The 17,416-nt window shown below is 39.5% G+C and overlaps 1 protein-coding gene across 1 annotated transcript in view; it reads left to right on the top strand.

Annotated features, from left to right (window-relative positions):
- The window catches only part of cspg4 (chondroitin sulfate proteoglycan 4), a 30,972-nt gene extending 14,749 nt beyond the window's left edge, over positions 1 to 16,223 (top strand). Inside the window, exons 7-11 of the mRNA XM_053319510.1 lie at positions 7,418 to 7,616; positions 7,962 to 8,093; positions 9,285 to 9,445; positions 12,998 to 13,181; positions 14,307 to 16,223. Of these exons, the coding sequence (XP_053175485.1) occupies positions 7,418 to 7,616; positions 7,962 to 8,093; positions 9,285 to 9,445; positions 12,998 to 13,181; positions 14,307 to 16,177 (2,547 nt within the window). The 3' untranslated portion in view covers positions 16,178 to 16,223. The remainder of the gene's footprint in view (positions 1 to 7,417; positions 7,617 to 7,961; positions 8,094 to 9,284; positions 9,446 to 12,997; positions 13,182 to 14,306) is intronic.
- The last annotated feature ends 1,193 nt before the right edge of the window (positions 16,224 to 17,416 follow it).

The raw sequence follows: 17,416 nt of genomic DNA, 5'->3' as shown, positions 1-17,416 counted from the left end.
GTTACTTGCTTTTCTCCAACATATTCAATGATAAATGGGTTGGAAATGCAGTGTAGGAAAATCTTTTAAGCCTATAAAATGCAAACTTTCAGTTTGTTGGATACTTATTTCCTACAGTATATTTCAGCTGATGAGAATTAAAGCTGACCACAGCCACCATTCTATGTAAAGGAGGAAGACACAAACATTTTATCTCAAAACATGATAATTTAATACAGAAAAGATGAAACTGTGGAGAAATGTCTGTTCCAGTGTTCAGCTTATTTCATGATATTTTTTGTGGGCATTTGCTTTATCTCTCGCAATATTCAGGAACTGAGAACTAGTCCATTTTGTGCATGTGTGATTGACAGGCTGTACGCTCTCCCACAAGCACCAGAGTTTGCGTGATTGCGTGAACTCCCACAAATAATAAAAGCAAGGCAGATAAATTACTCTTTAATAGAGATTGTGACATGTTGAAAGGAAGTCAATTCATAAAAAAAATACCTCCTTGTGCTGCAGTCTTTAATTTTGATTTTGTTTGATTTTCTGACAAAACAGTGCATCAATATAATAGTGTGAATCTGATGACTAGGAGGTCCCATGAGGTGTAAACACACATTTGATGCTATCTTATATTAGATGTTTATGGGTAAAAATGTACCATAATGATACAAATTTTAGTTGATATAAAGTTTTAAGAATGAATGAACTATGCAGTCATTGCTGTTCTCTCACATATGCATTGGATAGTTTCATCAGGTGTTATAGGCCAATGTTATGAATCCTGTAGGAACTAAACATCTAATTTAATCATGCAGGAAGCACACAAAATGTAGACAATCTTTACTCAGACACTGAAGAATACTGACCTCAGACAATGACGCATGCTGCAGCAGTGCTGCAGTGGCCTCCACAGCATATTTGTTTTTATAAAAGCCATAAAAAGAGGTGAATTAACATATTCTCAGCTTGACTGTTCCAAAATGTGGAAAGTGAATCATGTAAGTCCCAAAACAATACTCCTTTATGTACTCCCTTAAATGTCAAGTAAAACATAAGGTATCTGTGTGTAGTTTAAGCACTCAGTGTGCACTAGAACATACATGCATGCAATGTATGACTTGAAACTCTTAAGCTATTGAGTCTTCACATTACGTGTTTGGATTTTGTGCTATCATACTAATGAAAGGTAAGTTGCCATTGATTTACAAGCAAGCTGTAGCAGAATGATCCGTAGTTATGCTGAAAGTTTAGATTTGCTTTTTTCACCTAATTCTAATAACTTTTTAGTGTGTAGTTTATAGTGTGCTGTTACATTTCTTACATTCTGGATAAACCCCACCTGTATTTTTTCTTAAGACTGTGTCACCAAATTATTGGCCTACATTTTGTTGTAAATAGAAAGACATTTACTTAGTTGCACCTGTATTTACTTTGAATCTAGCTTCAGAATGTGTTTGCTTTCAAAGCTGATTCTCGTCAGTCATGAAAGAAAAGTTTTCAAGGATCAATGAAATAGATTCTACTGTAAGAGTAGGCAGGCAGTTGGAAAAAGCCAGCAGTAATCAGCTCACAGAACTGGAAAACAACTGTGTCATTCAGCCCTCCCTGCTCTGCCTGCGGCTCTGCATCTCCCTGGCAACCCGTATTTTTGGAAAACCAAGATGGTTGACGAGACCGCGGCTTTCTGGCAGAGTGAGGGCAGCATCCCATCCCTGCGCCTCTTGTGCTGCGGCTGCAGAATGTAACGTAATAATATGTGTATGTCTCTCCACACAAAGTCAGAGCTGGCCCAGCCACACTTGGATTGATTTAAAACAGGAAGTGTGTGTATAGTGACCTCTGCAGATGATCAGATATGATGACCAACGTGGCCATGATCAGGCTCTGTTCAAGCTCACCATTGATCTCATTTGGCATATGTCTATAGGATACAGATGGTCTCCATTAAGGGTTTACTCTCTGTCTCTGTTTGTGTCTGTCTGTTTCTACTTGACTTGCTGAATTTCTGAAAAGTTGTCCCTCTGGGTCAGTCTGACTTTTTGACAGTCTGGCTTGTTATTTTTATATTTATCTATCTCAGTCTATCTATCTCAGCCTTTCTACCGCCGCCTTCTCTCACTACAGTCTTTTACATTTCGGCAGGATCATTTTGCCAGGATAAACCCCCTTGCAAGTGGTACAAATGACCAATAAACTATATATAAAATACAGTAATGTGTTTTTATCCTCCATAAAAACACAAATCAGAAGTGACAGTGCATCAGGTATTTGGGTAGGTAATCTGTGAGAAAAATATTGCTACAGTGAGCTGAAATTAAAATGTAAGACCAGAAATCGGTCTTGTTTCTTCGGTGGTCATAGTCTATCGTTACTGTCATCTTTCATCTTTTTTTTGTTATTATTTTCATATAGTTTGTCCAACATTGCCCTCCCTACTTCCTCTTATAAAGTTGGGACCACACGGGTGTAGCCTATACTTAGACCAGCCAGCATTTTGGATGCCCAGGAAGTTTGGAATATAGCTTTAGACATCTGGCGCCCCTTAGAGTCTCAAGCATTCAAGAAACTGTCGTATCCTGTTCAGTTGTCATCAAAGTGCTTATGGCAGCTCCTTCATTACTGCCTGAAATGAAATTTCAGCCATTGTGTCCAATCAAATTGTATTTATAGCCCACCCTCTTCGGTGCTAAATGCATTGATTGTTATATAAACCATCAATTTGCAGGGCCATTTTCAGATTACCTGCCCTAGATTGCCTGGTGTCTTGCTTGGGTGTAGCGTGAGCTGATGTGGCCCTCTAGTGTTGAGAAAGGTGGACTGCATGTCTATCTGAACTAGTACTGACAGCACCTTGAACCGTGTGATGTGACCTAATTTTGAATATTGACACCTGTTTTATTATTCAAGAAAACTGTTGCGGGGTAAGTTTAGTTTTCTTCCCATCAGTGTATTCAAAGTTGCATTTCAGCACAATAGGTAATCAGTCCTGAATACACAGCGATCATTATCAACCTCATCATTGCCATCACACATCATAATTATCTGTGTCGAAAGGAACTATGAGAAAGCACTAATGTTCCACATCACCTCCTCATAGAGAAATATGGCAGCAAGCTATAAAATAAATAAATAAATAAATAAATAAGTCAATAAATGAACAGCTAATTAATTCCTCAGGCACTGAAACATGTCTATCTGTTCTGTGATTAAACTTACTGTTTACCTAAGTGGGTGTTAAGCCTGTAGACACTTCTGCAGCTATTTTTGCTGTCTGCTTGCATGCAAATTAGTCCAAGTGATTCTGAGACATAATCAAAAAATGATCTGTTATTCAAAATAGAAATAAATGTAATTTACAACATGTCGTAGGCAGAATATTCTAAAAAATATGTCTTCCTGATTTAGGCTATTGTGCGGTAATCAGCAAATGAAATCATTAACTGTAGTTGATGATGGTTATAAATCTGGCTCTTTAAAAACTCCTAGCAGGCAGACCATCCTTTTATATCCAGAGAGGGAAGGGGAATGATTATGAGGAGAATTACGACGTGCTTCTTTAGAAATTACTACTTTTATCTCTCATGTCTTACTGACTGGAAACTCGGATTTCCTTGTGTATGAATGCGCTCAGTGCTGGTTGGTGCTTCAGCTTCCTCGGATTAGCACTGACCTGGGAAATACTGCTTTTTGATTTTGTGCTCCATATACCTGGAACCAATTGCAGCATAGCCTGGAGATTAACACTTCGGTTGTGGTGGGCCTTTTTGAGAATCTGATAGAGCGCTTGATTAACTTTGTTAATCTTTTAAAGATGCTACGGTTGGCAGTTAATTTGGTAACATTACAACTGAAACCATGGTCAAAGTGACTCTCAGGAGTTTGGTCGTGATATTGAAATGTTTGTCAATATTAATTATGTTTCTTCCCATCAGGACCTTATCCCTACCCTCTTGAAATTAAAAAAATGTCAGACTCAGCTGTGTTAGTGGTGGTGGAAGAATAATAGCGAGGGTATTGTAATACTAGTTCTTGTCTGCAACAATGGTCTTTGATGCTCAGAAATTCATGGTGGGTAGTGTTATTATCAGCTGAGTCATCTCCACATACATTGTCCAGGCTACCAGAAGACTTCCATTTGTTTTTGTATAAGGAGAGGTATAAAATAGAGGAGAAGGAAAACATGAAGCAACTGCCTTACAATGTACATGGTGTATGGGTGACAGTGGGTGTTCTGCCTTGAGGCAAATAGACACACTTTAACCCTGTGATAGTCAAGGTGACACACATCCTACCAAGCTCATGCAGTCAGATTACCTCCATCCTGTGTGGATGCATCTGATACTGCATGAGACTGCCTTTCTGAGAGGTAAGCCTTCAGCTTCTCCAATAGGCCACGTCCCTTCGTAAGCCTTAAATGGTCATCCGGCACCATTTGGACCAATAGCAATCTGACAAACACTCTCTGCAGGCAACTCATTTGCAGTAGTCCTGGTGGAACTGCAGGTGTACCTAGCTGAACCCTCCAGGTGCAGATACTGTACTTGAGGTGTGCTCACCAGGGTTCCTGCTGTTTGAAAGTTCAAGCAGCAGGCCTCACTCCCCTTGATGCTAAATAGTCCAGGGATAATCCCAGATTTAGTCCTCTGCTCAGTGCGGGACCAGGCTTCAAGCTGGGCTGCCAACATTGGCACCTCCACTCTCCACACCCTGCCATCCAAGACAGCCCAGTGAGCATTTAAATGACTGCATTAGAGTGTGAAAGAGGGCTAACTGCACATTTAAATACAGCCATTTAAATGCTTATGAAAAAACAGTTAAATGTTATTTATAAGTCTAAAAATGTTTGACTAGATTTCCAGACATTATTTGACCTCCACATCATTAAATCAGTGCTCGTCCTGTTTGACTGAGCATGTGCATTAAAATGTTGGACACTCATGCAGAGATGAGGTGGTTAACATTCAGATGACACCATCATCATCTTCTTCTTTTTTTTCTACCAAGCAGTGCAGCAGATTTCCTGCAAATTCAAATCCAATCCAAGGCCACAAATAACATTTTCTTTTCAGTAATTATCTCATTTGTTTAATAATAATAATACATAATGATACATCATTCTAAATGTTTCGCCATTGTTTTAATTGGTTTGCGTGTTACATATTGTTTATGCACATAAATGCAGTTATTGACGACTTGTATGAAAGTAAGAAATAAAGTAAAGTTTCTTAAACTTATCACTATAACACAGATACATAAAGACAAATTGCAGAATATAAGATCCTCTTCTGTAATGACCTATTGTCACTATATAAATATAAATATGAATATAAATAAAATGTACAGCTGCAGAATTTGAGCTATGTGCATGAACAGTACTGTTTCACTTCAAGTCAAATTACTTGGCTGTGTAGTTATCACTCGTTCTAAAAGTTGTCATTTGGGAGGAAGAAAGTCGGAACCCACCAGCAGAAAAAGCACAGCAAATGTAATGATGGATGATGGCTTTGAACTGTTGATACTGTGTGTCGTAGTGATAGAGCCTTGATGGAGTGTCAAACTGAATGCGATGCTATGAGCAGTGGACTGTAAGGCAACTAAATTATACACTTCACAACACATTTGTTATATTGAACCAGTCAAGACGAATCTGAAATACTAGGAATGACACAGAAAGCTGGAAGAGCGATGCACTCCTAGGCAAACTTTTTCAATTAATGGTTTGCATTTTAGTGACTCCGCACTTGCACTTGCTATCTTGGCAGTATATTGTTTATAGGGCTGCAACTAACAGTTCTTTCATCATTGATGAAAGAACTGTTCAGCCTAACCCTAACCCTAAACCTTAACCCTAACCCTAACCCTTAACCCTTAACCCTAACCCTTACCCTAATTAGTCATTTGTTCTATAAAATGTGAGAAAATTATGAAAAATGTTAGTTACTGTTTCCTGACCAACAGTCCCCAACTCAAACATATTCAGTTTACTATCATAGAAGACTGAAGAAACCAGAAAATATTCACATTTAAGAAGCTGGAACAAGATCATTTTAGTATTTTCTTGAGAAATACATTTTCTGTTGATCAACTAATGATTGACTGAACTAATTGTTGCAGCTCTAATTTTTTCCACCTGCAACGGAATAATCATTTTAGTCTTGTTTTAAGCCTCAAATGTAATGATTTATTACTTTTCTTTGTGTAATATCTTAATAAATATTCATGATAACTTCACTGAAAATTCACGGTTCACTGAAGGTTGTTGAAGGGGACACATCAACCCTGCATATCATCATAGCATTCACTACTTCACATTAGATTTGGGTGCAAATATGTACGGATCCTACTTCTAATGTAGAAGGAGCTAAAACAGCCTGTTTCAGACAGTGATTGAACCGAGGGGCTGCATGAAATACCAGAATAAGATAAATAAGGAGGTTTTTAACTCCTAATGGAAAAATGTAACAGCTAAGCTCCAGGATATACTGTAGAAACATGGATATATGCATAATACATGCACTTCAAAAGTAGTTAAGGGGATTTGTAATTGGTATATATGTAGATATAAGTATCTTGAGTAAAACCCGGGTCATGAAAAAGTTAATTACACCTTTAGCGCTTCAGTAACTCAACATATGTGTTATACACGGATGATACACAGTTGTGCGTGCCATTTAGCATAAATTAACTACTAAATATAACTGAACCTCAGTGAGTGACACCTTAGGCGTTAATATCCATGACAGAGGCTTCTTCTCTCCTTTTCCTTCTGCTGGAGGCTTCTTGTTCTTCATCTTGTGTCTGGAGGCAGAAAGAGAGGTATCGGAGGGCGAATGGCTTCCAAGATCAATATGTACCTCTTACTGCAGGGTACCCTCACCTCACTTTCCCAACTGATTCCTGTTATTTAAGAATGACTTTCTGGGGATCTGGCCCATTTCTTTCAATTAATGCTCCTTTCAGCCAGCCGACCATTAGAAGTCCATTAAAGCCACTCCATCCGAGGAGAGTCATTCAGCCTGCACTGCTGTGCTCCATCTTCTGATAACAGGAGCGTCTAGACTGCCACAGTGAAATAATTAACCTTTTAAATTGTTGCTTTTGAGGGTGGCTGTTTGTAGGATCGGTTTGCTCTTGTTTTTGCACTTAAATTTTTTTTTAGGGTTTCTTTATTTGTTTATGTCTGTTGACCTTCTAACTCTTTTTTGTATAAAGTTAATTTGAAAAAAAATTAAAAATGTTACTTTGAAGTATATCATCATAAACAGCTTCATTGTATTTGTACACTGTATATTGAGCAGCCTCTCATAATTTTTAAATGAACTCCTGAGCCCCTGTTTTGAACTATGTTCCTCCAAACAGACTGAGTAATCTGAAGTGTCTTTTCATCTGTTTCTCTCTCTTTCTCCACACTGTCTTTGATATCTCACAGGTTCTTGCTGGTGAGGAAGCTGATATTACCCCCAGCATGCTGAACACTGCGGATGCTGATACCCCTGCAGAGGAATTGGTGTACAACATTGAGGCTCCAACCAATGGGATATTGGCGTTGAAAGAGGCACCAGAGGAGAGCCTCCTAAATTTCACACAGGCTCACATTAACAGAGGGGAGGTCATCTTCATTCACGAGGGTGAGGCCACGAGGCTGAGAGTTTAACACGTAACAGTGAATAGTGAATGAGCCTGAAAACATATGACTCAATCTTATTGCTGAAGTCTACTGTATATTAATCTGTGATATTTAGCGACCTCTGCCTGACACTCTTGGTATTACAACAGCATTAACTTAAATTTATAACACTAATGTATACAGTACTATTAATGCAAATATACTGTGGCCATTTTATGTCATGATGCACTCAAAAAAATAGTTTACTTGCCACTTTATTGTACCAAATAAAAGTTTCCTTTTCAGGTTATATGTAGAAAATGTTAAATTACGTTTCATAATAATTTTTACTCTTTTCATCCTGCAGGGGAGGAGTCTGGTGGTTTCACTTTTACCGTGACAGACGGAGAGCACACGTCTCCTCTCTACCAATTTGTCATCACAGCCAGGCCTCTCACTATCACCATGGTAACGCAGGAGGAGCTCATGGTGTTTCCAGGTAAGATGCAGTGATGGAAGGACAACCACAGCGAGCAATGTCTGATGATGACATGTTCAATCAAGTCGTTGCAGTGCGTGTATTTTTTAACTGGTGTACTTTTAGTTTGGGATCTGTGTCACACAAAAAGTGACTAAAAAAATACATAAAAACAAGTAAACCATGGAGCAGTAAAACCCAGAGAGTAATGAATTTAAAAAGGGAGCATTTAGTTTTGTATTAGCTGAACTTATCATTCATAAAAGGTAGATTATATTTTTTTAAGTTTCCAGATGTCACAGTTAGAGTACCCCAAAACAGAAGTGTCAATCCTATTCATGTTTATTCAATTTTGAAGCTTAATAATAATCACCGTCATCATCATCATCATCATCATCATCATCATCATCATCATTTTTATATATACAGTGCTTTTATTAGGTACTCTTTACCCTTTACATAGATAGGAAATACACAGTGTTAAAAGGAGAAAATAAAATGCAGAAGAGAATAGAATAAAAGACCAAAAAATAAATAGTACTTATTTTAAGAGTATCAGGCTTAGAGATGAGCAAGAGCTTTAAAAAGATTAGTTTTGAGAGCTTGTTTTAAATCTGAGGAGGGTCATCGACTGTTTAATGACTGTGGGGAGAAAGCTTCACATGGTGGGGGGAGGGGGTGGGTCAGTAACCCTAGATCTGTTTGTGTACTTTGGAAATACAATGTCATCTTATATCGACAGTTTGAAAAACAAAACTCAGCACGCAGGAAATAACCTCAGCTCTATTCATAATAAACTTTTTATGCCTGACATTGGAGACATTATTTTAAAAGCTTGGATATAATTTTGGAATGAAACTCCCCCCCCTCCTCCCCCCCATCAGGAAACTCCTCTGCTCAGTAATGTGCACAAGTTACTGTAACCGCTGAAGTTTGAGACGATTCTAGTCTGCTTAATTTTACAAGCACATCCTCACTGCCAAGAGGCTGCTTTTTCCACTGAATAATCACAGCACTCAGAGTTGCCAGTCAGCAGTTGTAGGATGTGTTCATAGTGTTATATGCATGTGTCTTTTTGTCAGTGTAGTGGGATGTTTAGAGAATGCAAACTGTGAGATCAAACTATTTTATTGCTGCTTTTTCAGTAATTCCAAAGTGTAGTTAAATGAATTTTGTGTGTGTGTTTGTGTGTGTGTGTGTGTGTTTTCACAGGAGCACGGCAACCCATCACGAGTGCCAATCTGGGAGCCGTAACCAATGAGGATGGAAATGAGATAAGCTACTCACTTATCCGCCCACCTCGTTTGGGAAGACTGATCCTGTCCAATGACCGGAACCAGTATGAGGAAATTAAACGCTTCTCTCAAACACAGGTAATTACTTTTTTTCTCTCTCTGTGTGTGTGTGTGTGTGTGTGTGTGTGAAATGATAAATGTGTGTTTTTGGAATGTACTTCATTTGGGAATTTGGGAGACACTTAACATATTTCCCTTCATCTCCTTTTAAAATGAATTATGTGTTTCACTTTAATCATAATAACAGCAAGTGAACGAATTATGTGTTTCTCTTTAATCATAATAACAATAAATGAATGGATTATGTGTTCCTCTTTAATCACAGTAATACTTTTTTTTTGGTGAAAAGTAAATACTAAGGCAGTCAAACGCAACAAAACTAACAAATAGCTTGTGGATTAAAACTTTCAAGGAAAACTAGAAGAAAAAAAAACCTTTTGACGGGATTTACTTCAATGATGACTTGCATTAAGAGGGCACTGGAAGTTCAATTATTCTTCATTTTCCGTTTTTCTAATAAATCTGCTTCACTTTCAGCCCTAACATTCCTATTAATAGTAGGTTTGCATTACTAAGCAGTCATAGGTACTGAAAGCTCTCCAGTCGTCAGCTGCGTATACCAAACAGACATATAAGAAGACATAATGCCAGTTTAATGCATAAAAACCAAGCTAATCCTCCTTTCATCACAAACTGGTGCAGCAGACACACCACTCTTCTAAAGATAGAAATTAAGTTATTAAAACGACTCTGAAGACTTTTAAAAATCTGCTTTCTTTTCTTATTTCATGTATTTTCCATAACATATACTTTTATTTATTGTGAACAAAGTCCAGTAGTGAACTCTGTCAATAGTGAAGGTTGTTCAGTCCAGACTTTAGACAGAAAACTGATGACTGCTGCCTCACCATAAAAACGACAGCATTGGATGTTTGTTCAAATTAACCACTTTATGGTCTCATTTCATTTGTCTGAAAACTGATCTGTTGTGATGGAACACTTTTTACTTTGACGCCCAACAGTATAATATAATATAAATAGGGTTAGGGTGAAATAATCAAATAAAACAGATGCAACATAATTGAAGGAAGATAAAGCAAAGCTGGTTTCTATAAATTGTTGACCACTGTCTTCATCACTTTCTTAAAACTAAAAGTTTGAGTTACCTAAATTTCAACAAATCTTAGAAGTGACAGAACAGAAAATGCTGATATGAATCCATTGTGTAACCGCTGTATGGGGCTTTTTGGAAAGCACTGACAAGCAGCCTGTTTTTATGTTTAAACATGAGAAGCTGAGTTATTTGCAGGGGAAACTTTTTGTAAAATGGAATAAAATATCTTTTTTTTGGCAGTAATCTATTGAATCAGACAAAAGTGGGAGGCAGGCCTCCCCAGGGGGGTCCAAATAATTTCAGGGGAGGCTCAGTGAATGGAAATTTAAAAATATTACATTTTTGTATCATAATGAGACCACATAGAATAGCTTAATGTGTGTAATTAGTTAAAAAGGTAGTTCAGTGATACTGTTACTGTTTTTCCAGAGGCAGAGACAAATGAATGCCTTAGAACGAGCTTTTTTATGTATTAGATGTAGTTTGAATATGTCAGACAACAATAATTGTTGGCTCAATTGTTGGATGTCATTCGGATCAAATGACATAATAATGATGCCATAGGCATCCACAAATTGAGCAAAACTATGTTTTACTAAGCAAGTAAACCCCTAAAGAGGAGAGGGGTCAGTGGTGCAGTTTTCCAAGCTTTGTCTGAGTGGAGGCCCACAGTCTCAGGCTTTGAAAACCTCTGAATCAGACAATACGAACACTCAACAAACACTTGTACTTGGCTATTTACTGCATGTCTACAACTTCCGCTGTTTTAGGTCTAACCTTTTACTTTTTCCTGTTGCTACAACTCCTGTAACTTCACCTTGAATATATGTAGCCTACATTTAAGATATTGAGAGTCAAAACTGACCTGTTTTATCACCGTATTATTAGCACTGGGCTGCCTAAATAAAGTTTTCTTATTAGGTTACAGAAATTGTGTGTTACTTTCCATTTTGTGCATGAATGTTGAAGTATAGTGATCTTTCAAACTCACAAGGCATCAACATGTTCCTCTTCTTCACCAGCGGGGGGCCTCATTGAACACATCATAGTACCACTGTGTTGTTAAGGCTCACCATTAGCATCCCTCATGCAAAAGCTTTTGTTTTTTGACAAGTTTAATTGTTTGTCGGGCTGGGTGATTGCATTAATCTGTATTATGGGCAAATAAATCTATTTATCTGTCACAGCTACATACTGTATGTCAAAGACTGGATAGGTTGGAGAAGATTTAAATTTACACTGGCATCAAGATCAGAAAATAATACGTGTAAATTGATTTTAGGGATTTAGTTACAGCCATTTTAATGTGCATTGTACAGTCGTTAAAGCAAGTTTTCAGATTACATGCAACCAAGAAAGAAAACTCCAGCCACAGAGAGTCCTGAGTTTAATTAAAAGAAAGATTTTGTGGGCTACATTGTAAAAAACTAACTAAATAAATAAAACTCTTTGTCAGGGTGTGGCTCCTCACTCCAACAAGCTCCTTTGTCTGAGTGCAACTTACTGTCTATAAAGCTGCACACACCCCTGTTTTTCTCTCTTTACTCACAGTAGGTTGCTTGATTAACATGAGTAAATATTGCATGTACCTAAAGCTGTAACTTTGCTAGCATTTATTGGGTTTGGTGGAGGATTATGGGGTACACAACTTCATCATGTTGTGCAAAATAACAGCCAGGGGGTTGGTGATGATTCCCAACTGAGCATGCACATTGCACATCAGGCCAAGTGTGTCTCTCACTTTGCTCCTCCTCGTCTCCATCCGATTCGAGACAATCTGCTCATTTCCATTCCCGACATTTGACCGTGCTTGGATGAGTATGAGAAAACATTCTTTCCTTGCAAACTGCTCCGTCGAGAGTGTGACAGAAAATCTGACACTAGGTTGGGCTGATGATTTGAGTTATTCAGCAGTGTGTGTGTTTGTGCGTGCCTGCATGAATTTATTGGTGTGTGTGTGTGTGTGTGTGTGTGTGAGAGAGAGAGAGAATGTGCTTGTGTGTAAGAGAGGCGGAGAAAGAGGAGAAAGAGAAGAGTTGAGTTTAGGTCACAGTGACCTCAGCGAGCAAACACAGATTGTCACATTCCAATACTCAAACCCGTATCCCAGTTCAGCCGAGCCAAAACCACTGCTGCAGCCATTTAAGCTCCCATTTTACTGTGGTGCTTAAAAACATCAGAGGGGGAAAGAGCAATGAAATATGGGAGCTAAAATGTCAGTTACAGTTTACAGGATTACTCAAGAAAAGTAAAAAGTGACTGAAAATGTGTACAAATCAATGAAAATGAAGCTCATATTGGTGCTTAATTTTTTTTCTTGCTCAAATCTACAAAAGTTGGAATGAAATATCAGTATACGTAATTGAAATATTATCTTATTGTTGATGTTATACTAGGTGTTTTGACACTGTACTAAAATTAGCCAACAACACATGGGAGGATATAATAAAGTTAACCTATAGAAGTCTTGTGGCTCACCATTTTCTAATTTTTTTCCCCCCTCCCTCGATACACAGCTGGAGTCAGGAGCGGTCTTCTATGAGCATCAGATACCAGAGGAGCCTTTCTGGGTTGTGAGGGACTCCATAGAGCTCATTCTGTCATCCCAACCAGCCCCAGATGTCCGTCACATCCTACCCATCACCGTCTCTTACTATGCCGCTCACAGCAACATTTCCTCTCAGCTGTGGAAAAACAAAGGTAAGTGATGAGATGAGGTGATGAACACAGTATTTTCACATGAATAAGTGAGATGGTTTCCCGAAAGGACCAATCAAATAAATTAGTACCTAAATAAATGACCACTCTGTCACTAATTCAACACAATTGTAATTACTGTACAAATGTCAATAGAGATGAGGTGCAGTGGTAAGTGGCTATAAGCCTGTAAAGCCCAATTATAATAGCACAAGTGTGTCATTATGGAAATATTGTTTTCAACAGCTGCAGCAGTTGTTTATTTGAATAGAAATGTCAGCTGTTGATCAGTTTTTCCTTTATTAATACAGGGCAGGTTGGCTTTCATAGCAACACCCCTCACATACAGTCATTAATAAGATAGAAAACAGGCATTTATTTTAGGGTGTCGTAAGTCTAAAGCTGGAGTCAGAGTCTGTTAATGAGTACTGCACATTGGAGGCTTGACACAAGGTAATAAAACGCTTGTTGTCTGTTTCTTCATGGAGAAAATAGTCTGCAGTCAGCTTATTGTGAGTGTTTCACTCTTAAAACATAAAGTTGAATTTGGGTGTGGTAAGACCACTCGTGGTGCCTCCGATTCAGTGGAAAACACCGATTGACTATGTCAAATGTGAATCAAGTAAGATATATTTTTTTAATGTTTTCAGACTACTAACAGATTTCTGAGGCAGCTTGACTTCAATTGTGCATCAAGTTTGCTCACAGATTGAAGAAAATATTTCAACTGAATCATATTGAATCTTATTCATCCCTGGCCAATTCATTCCATGGTAAAAAAAAAAAAAGTTTCTGTTCTGGGCAAAATTTCTCTTGCTGAGAGATTGCAGTTTGTTTGTCATTCTAGTTTTTCATAGAGTTTTAGAATAGTATTTATACTATGTACTGTAATTCGTCATCGCCTGAAGAGTTCAAAGTCATAAAAGGATTTATCACCCCTGCTTCTGACACTGCCAAAACAACAAGCCCCCTGCTCCATCTGTCTCTCCTAATGTGCCAACCCCCTAAATTTGCTGTGCTGCATAAATAAATAGTGACAAGGGACAGCCAAAACTGGATAAAAAGTTTATCTGAAAACTAAATGTAATGACATTTAAAATGTGTTTTTGTTCATTGTTTTCTAACCAGGTCTGGAAATTGTGCAAGGTCAGAGGAAAGTCATTGACAATTCAATTCTTGATGCTTCCAACCTTCTGGCCAGCTTGCCTGAGTCTGAGCGAGGTGAAGTGGATGTGGTTTTCGAGATGAAACGTTTCCCTGACCATGGACGTATCACTCTTGGTGGTCAGGACCTGCCCCGTGATGCTCCATTCTTCATGCAGGAAGATGTAACTCAGAAAGAGTTGGAGTATCTCCATGATGATTCAGGGGCCCCCTCTGACAGCTTTTCTTTCAGGGCTCGTCTGAAGCCTCAGGGTCGTGGTGTGGCCTCACCTGCTGAGTCCGTGGTCCTGGAAGAGATCTTTAACATCTCCATCAAACGGCGTGGCTCTGATCCTCCCGAGCTTGTCACTATAGACATGCTGCTGGAGGTTCTTCAGGGCTCAATGACCATTTTGACCAAGAAGCATCTTAACACTCAAGATGAGGACAGTTCCCCAGATGAGGTGCACTTCAAGGTAACCAAAGCCCCCAGAAATGGTCAGCTGGTTGACTCACTCACGATGGACCCCATTTCTGAGTTCACACAAGAGATGGTCAATCGTGGGCAGGTGGGCTTTTACAGTGATGGCAACCTCGCCAGCAGCTTTGTGGAATTCATTGTGTCAGATGGGGAACATCAAACAGAGCCACATACACTTCACATTGGCGTCCTAGCTCGCACCCTGTTTCTTGACAAAGCCACTGAGATCAAGGTGAAGCAAGGAGATGATGAGACTCTGGTGACTGAGGACATGCTGAAAGCCACTACTGGTGGACCTGTTGAGGAAAATGTCCTTTACAAGATCACAAGTGTTCCCAAGTATGCAGCTGTCATGGTGGACCGGCAGCCCACATCCGCCTTCACCCAGAAACAGATCAAAGAAGGCAGAGTCAGTGTCCGATTTGTAAAGTCGACTTCACCTCGAGACAGCGTTGCATTTATTGCTCGCAGTGGGGCTGCCAATGTGTCCTCTGTCCTCAACATCACAGTCCAGCCTCTGGCCAATATCGCTCAAGATCCTCTCCTACCCCAAGGTGCTCTTGTCCAACTTGACAGGCAGCTTCTGGATGCAACTCCCCTGGAAAACAAGACTAGGTCCTCCCCCACGTTCACTGTCATCCAGCAGCCACGAGGGGCTCGTTTTGTGAAGTCTGGAGGTTCTGGTGCAGGTCAGCCAGTGGACACGTTCAGTCAGCGGGACCTGGATGAAGGTCGCGTAGCTATGGAAATCCTTAACAGCTCCTCCAGATCCAAAGGTGGTGTCACTCAGGATGAGGCCCGCTTCCTGCTACAAGCCCATGGGGTCCCTCCTGCAGAGTGTGTGCTTTCCTTTAAGACCGGTCCCTATAATGCCTCTGGGGTCTACCCTGCCACTCTGTTGAGGCTTCCGTCAGAGACCCCATCAAAGGACAGTAATGACATCCCTGGTGTGGCTGGCTCCCCTCGTGCCACTCCAGCTAGCCCCCGCTGGAGGGGCAACATGGACTGGCCCCATGGAGATGCCCCCACTACAGCCTCTTCTGGCACTGACTCTCACAGGACGCCTGTGGTTTCACGGCGCAGCAACTTCTGGTCCATTCTCATCCCCATCCTGGTGATCCTTCTCCTCTTGCTCCTGGCAGCTGTCTTGGCTTACTACCTGGTCCGTAAAAACAAGACAGGCAAGCATGATGTCCAGACAGCAGGATCCAAGCCCAAAAACGGAGAAGTGGCTAGCTCAGAAACCTTTCGGAAGACTGACCCGGCCAATAACATCCCCATGTCCAACATGGATTCCAAAGACGCAGACCCGGAGTTGTTGCAGCACTGTCGGACATCGAACCCGGCCTTGAAAAAGAACCAGTACTGGGTCTGAGATACTTTGACACGGGACACAGAGAGAGGTGGATCCTCAAGTGTTTACTACACAGTCTCCTCCAATCATTCCTCTCAGTATTAAAGACCTCTTGCCACAGCAGTTTAATTGAAAATTATTTTTTGACGCCAATGGTTATTTGCTTATCTCAACATGACTGTGGAAAGATTCTCAGGCAGCAAAACACTGAATACATATTGGCAAAGAAAGAGGCAGTTTCTTATCTTAGGAGGTTCATGTCATGTCTATTTATTTTAGTTTTATCATTCCTCTTGGTCAAAGGGCACAAATGAAGACATAAACATACTTTGTGTTTGCAAAAAGAAAGTATTGTGGGTGTGCTCTGTCATTGTATTGCATATGATATCCTAGGCCAATATTAGTCATTTGAGTGGATAGGTAATTTAAAGTTGGTAATAGTTTGATTTTAGTTTTTGGTTCTTCAGGAAGGCTGATAAACATGTACATAATCGAAGAGCTCAATATATGCTGTATTATCGAGAAGATGACAAACTGCCTCTTTGTGTTTTCTGTTTATTTTTCAGTGTTTTTAAGGTACCGTCGTGTTTTGTTTCTCAGGGTTAAATTCAGTTTAATGTCATCACACTAAACATTTCAGTAAAGAGGAAAGTGGATGGTTTAATACTGAAAATTAACCTTTAAAAATGAAAAACTTGTTGCAAAAAAAAAGAAATGCACAGGTTTGATTGAATTTATCTCAGAGTAACGTCACCATCCGTCATACATTATTATTTCTGCATGCTTCCAAAGTGCTTGTGAATATTCACTGGACTGGCACGGCACTGACCGCTAAAAGTACACAGTGCACAATTTGTAGACCGCAGGACAGGACGTTATTCGGTAGCATTGGTCTTTAACACATCCTTATTGGCTGGCAGGCAGAGATGAGGTCATCTCAATCTGGGATTCATAAAAGCTGCTTGGTGCCGGGGTGGGGATACTGATTAAAATACTCCACTGGTGAGGTTAAAATGAAGACACTGACTTGATGCAGTTTCCTTTTTGTTTCACGTCTTCAAAGCTAATTTTTTGATTTTAAGCATTCCACATGTAAGCTGACTATAGAGACAGTCATATATTGAAGAGAGATTTAGATTTGTTTTGTATGTTAAAACTGCAAAGAATATTGCTGTAAATCAGAAGTTCTCTTGTTCATCTTTAAAGGTCTTTTTTTGTCACTTTGCCTATGATGGTTATCTGATTGTTGAATGTCGAATG

The sequence above is a fragment of the Scomber japonicus genome, chromosome 5 (genome assembly GCF_027409825.1).
Source record: "Scomber japonicus isolate fScoJap1 chromosome 5, fScoJap1.pri, whole genome shotgun sequence".
NCBI classification, from domain to species: domain Eukaryota; kingdom Metazoa; phylum Chordata; class Actinopteri; order Scombriformes; family Scombridae; genus Scomber; species Scomber japonicus.
Note: the sequence above shows the minus strand (reverse complement) of the source record. Positions and strands in the feature narration are given on the sequence as shown.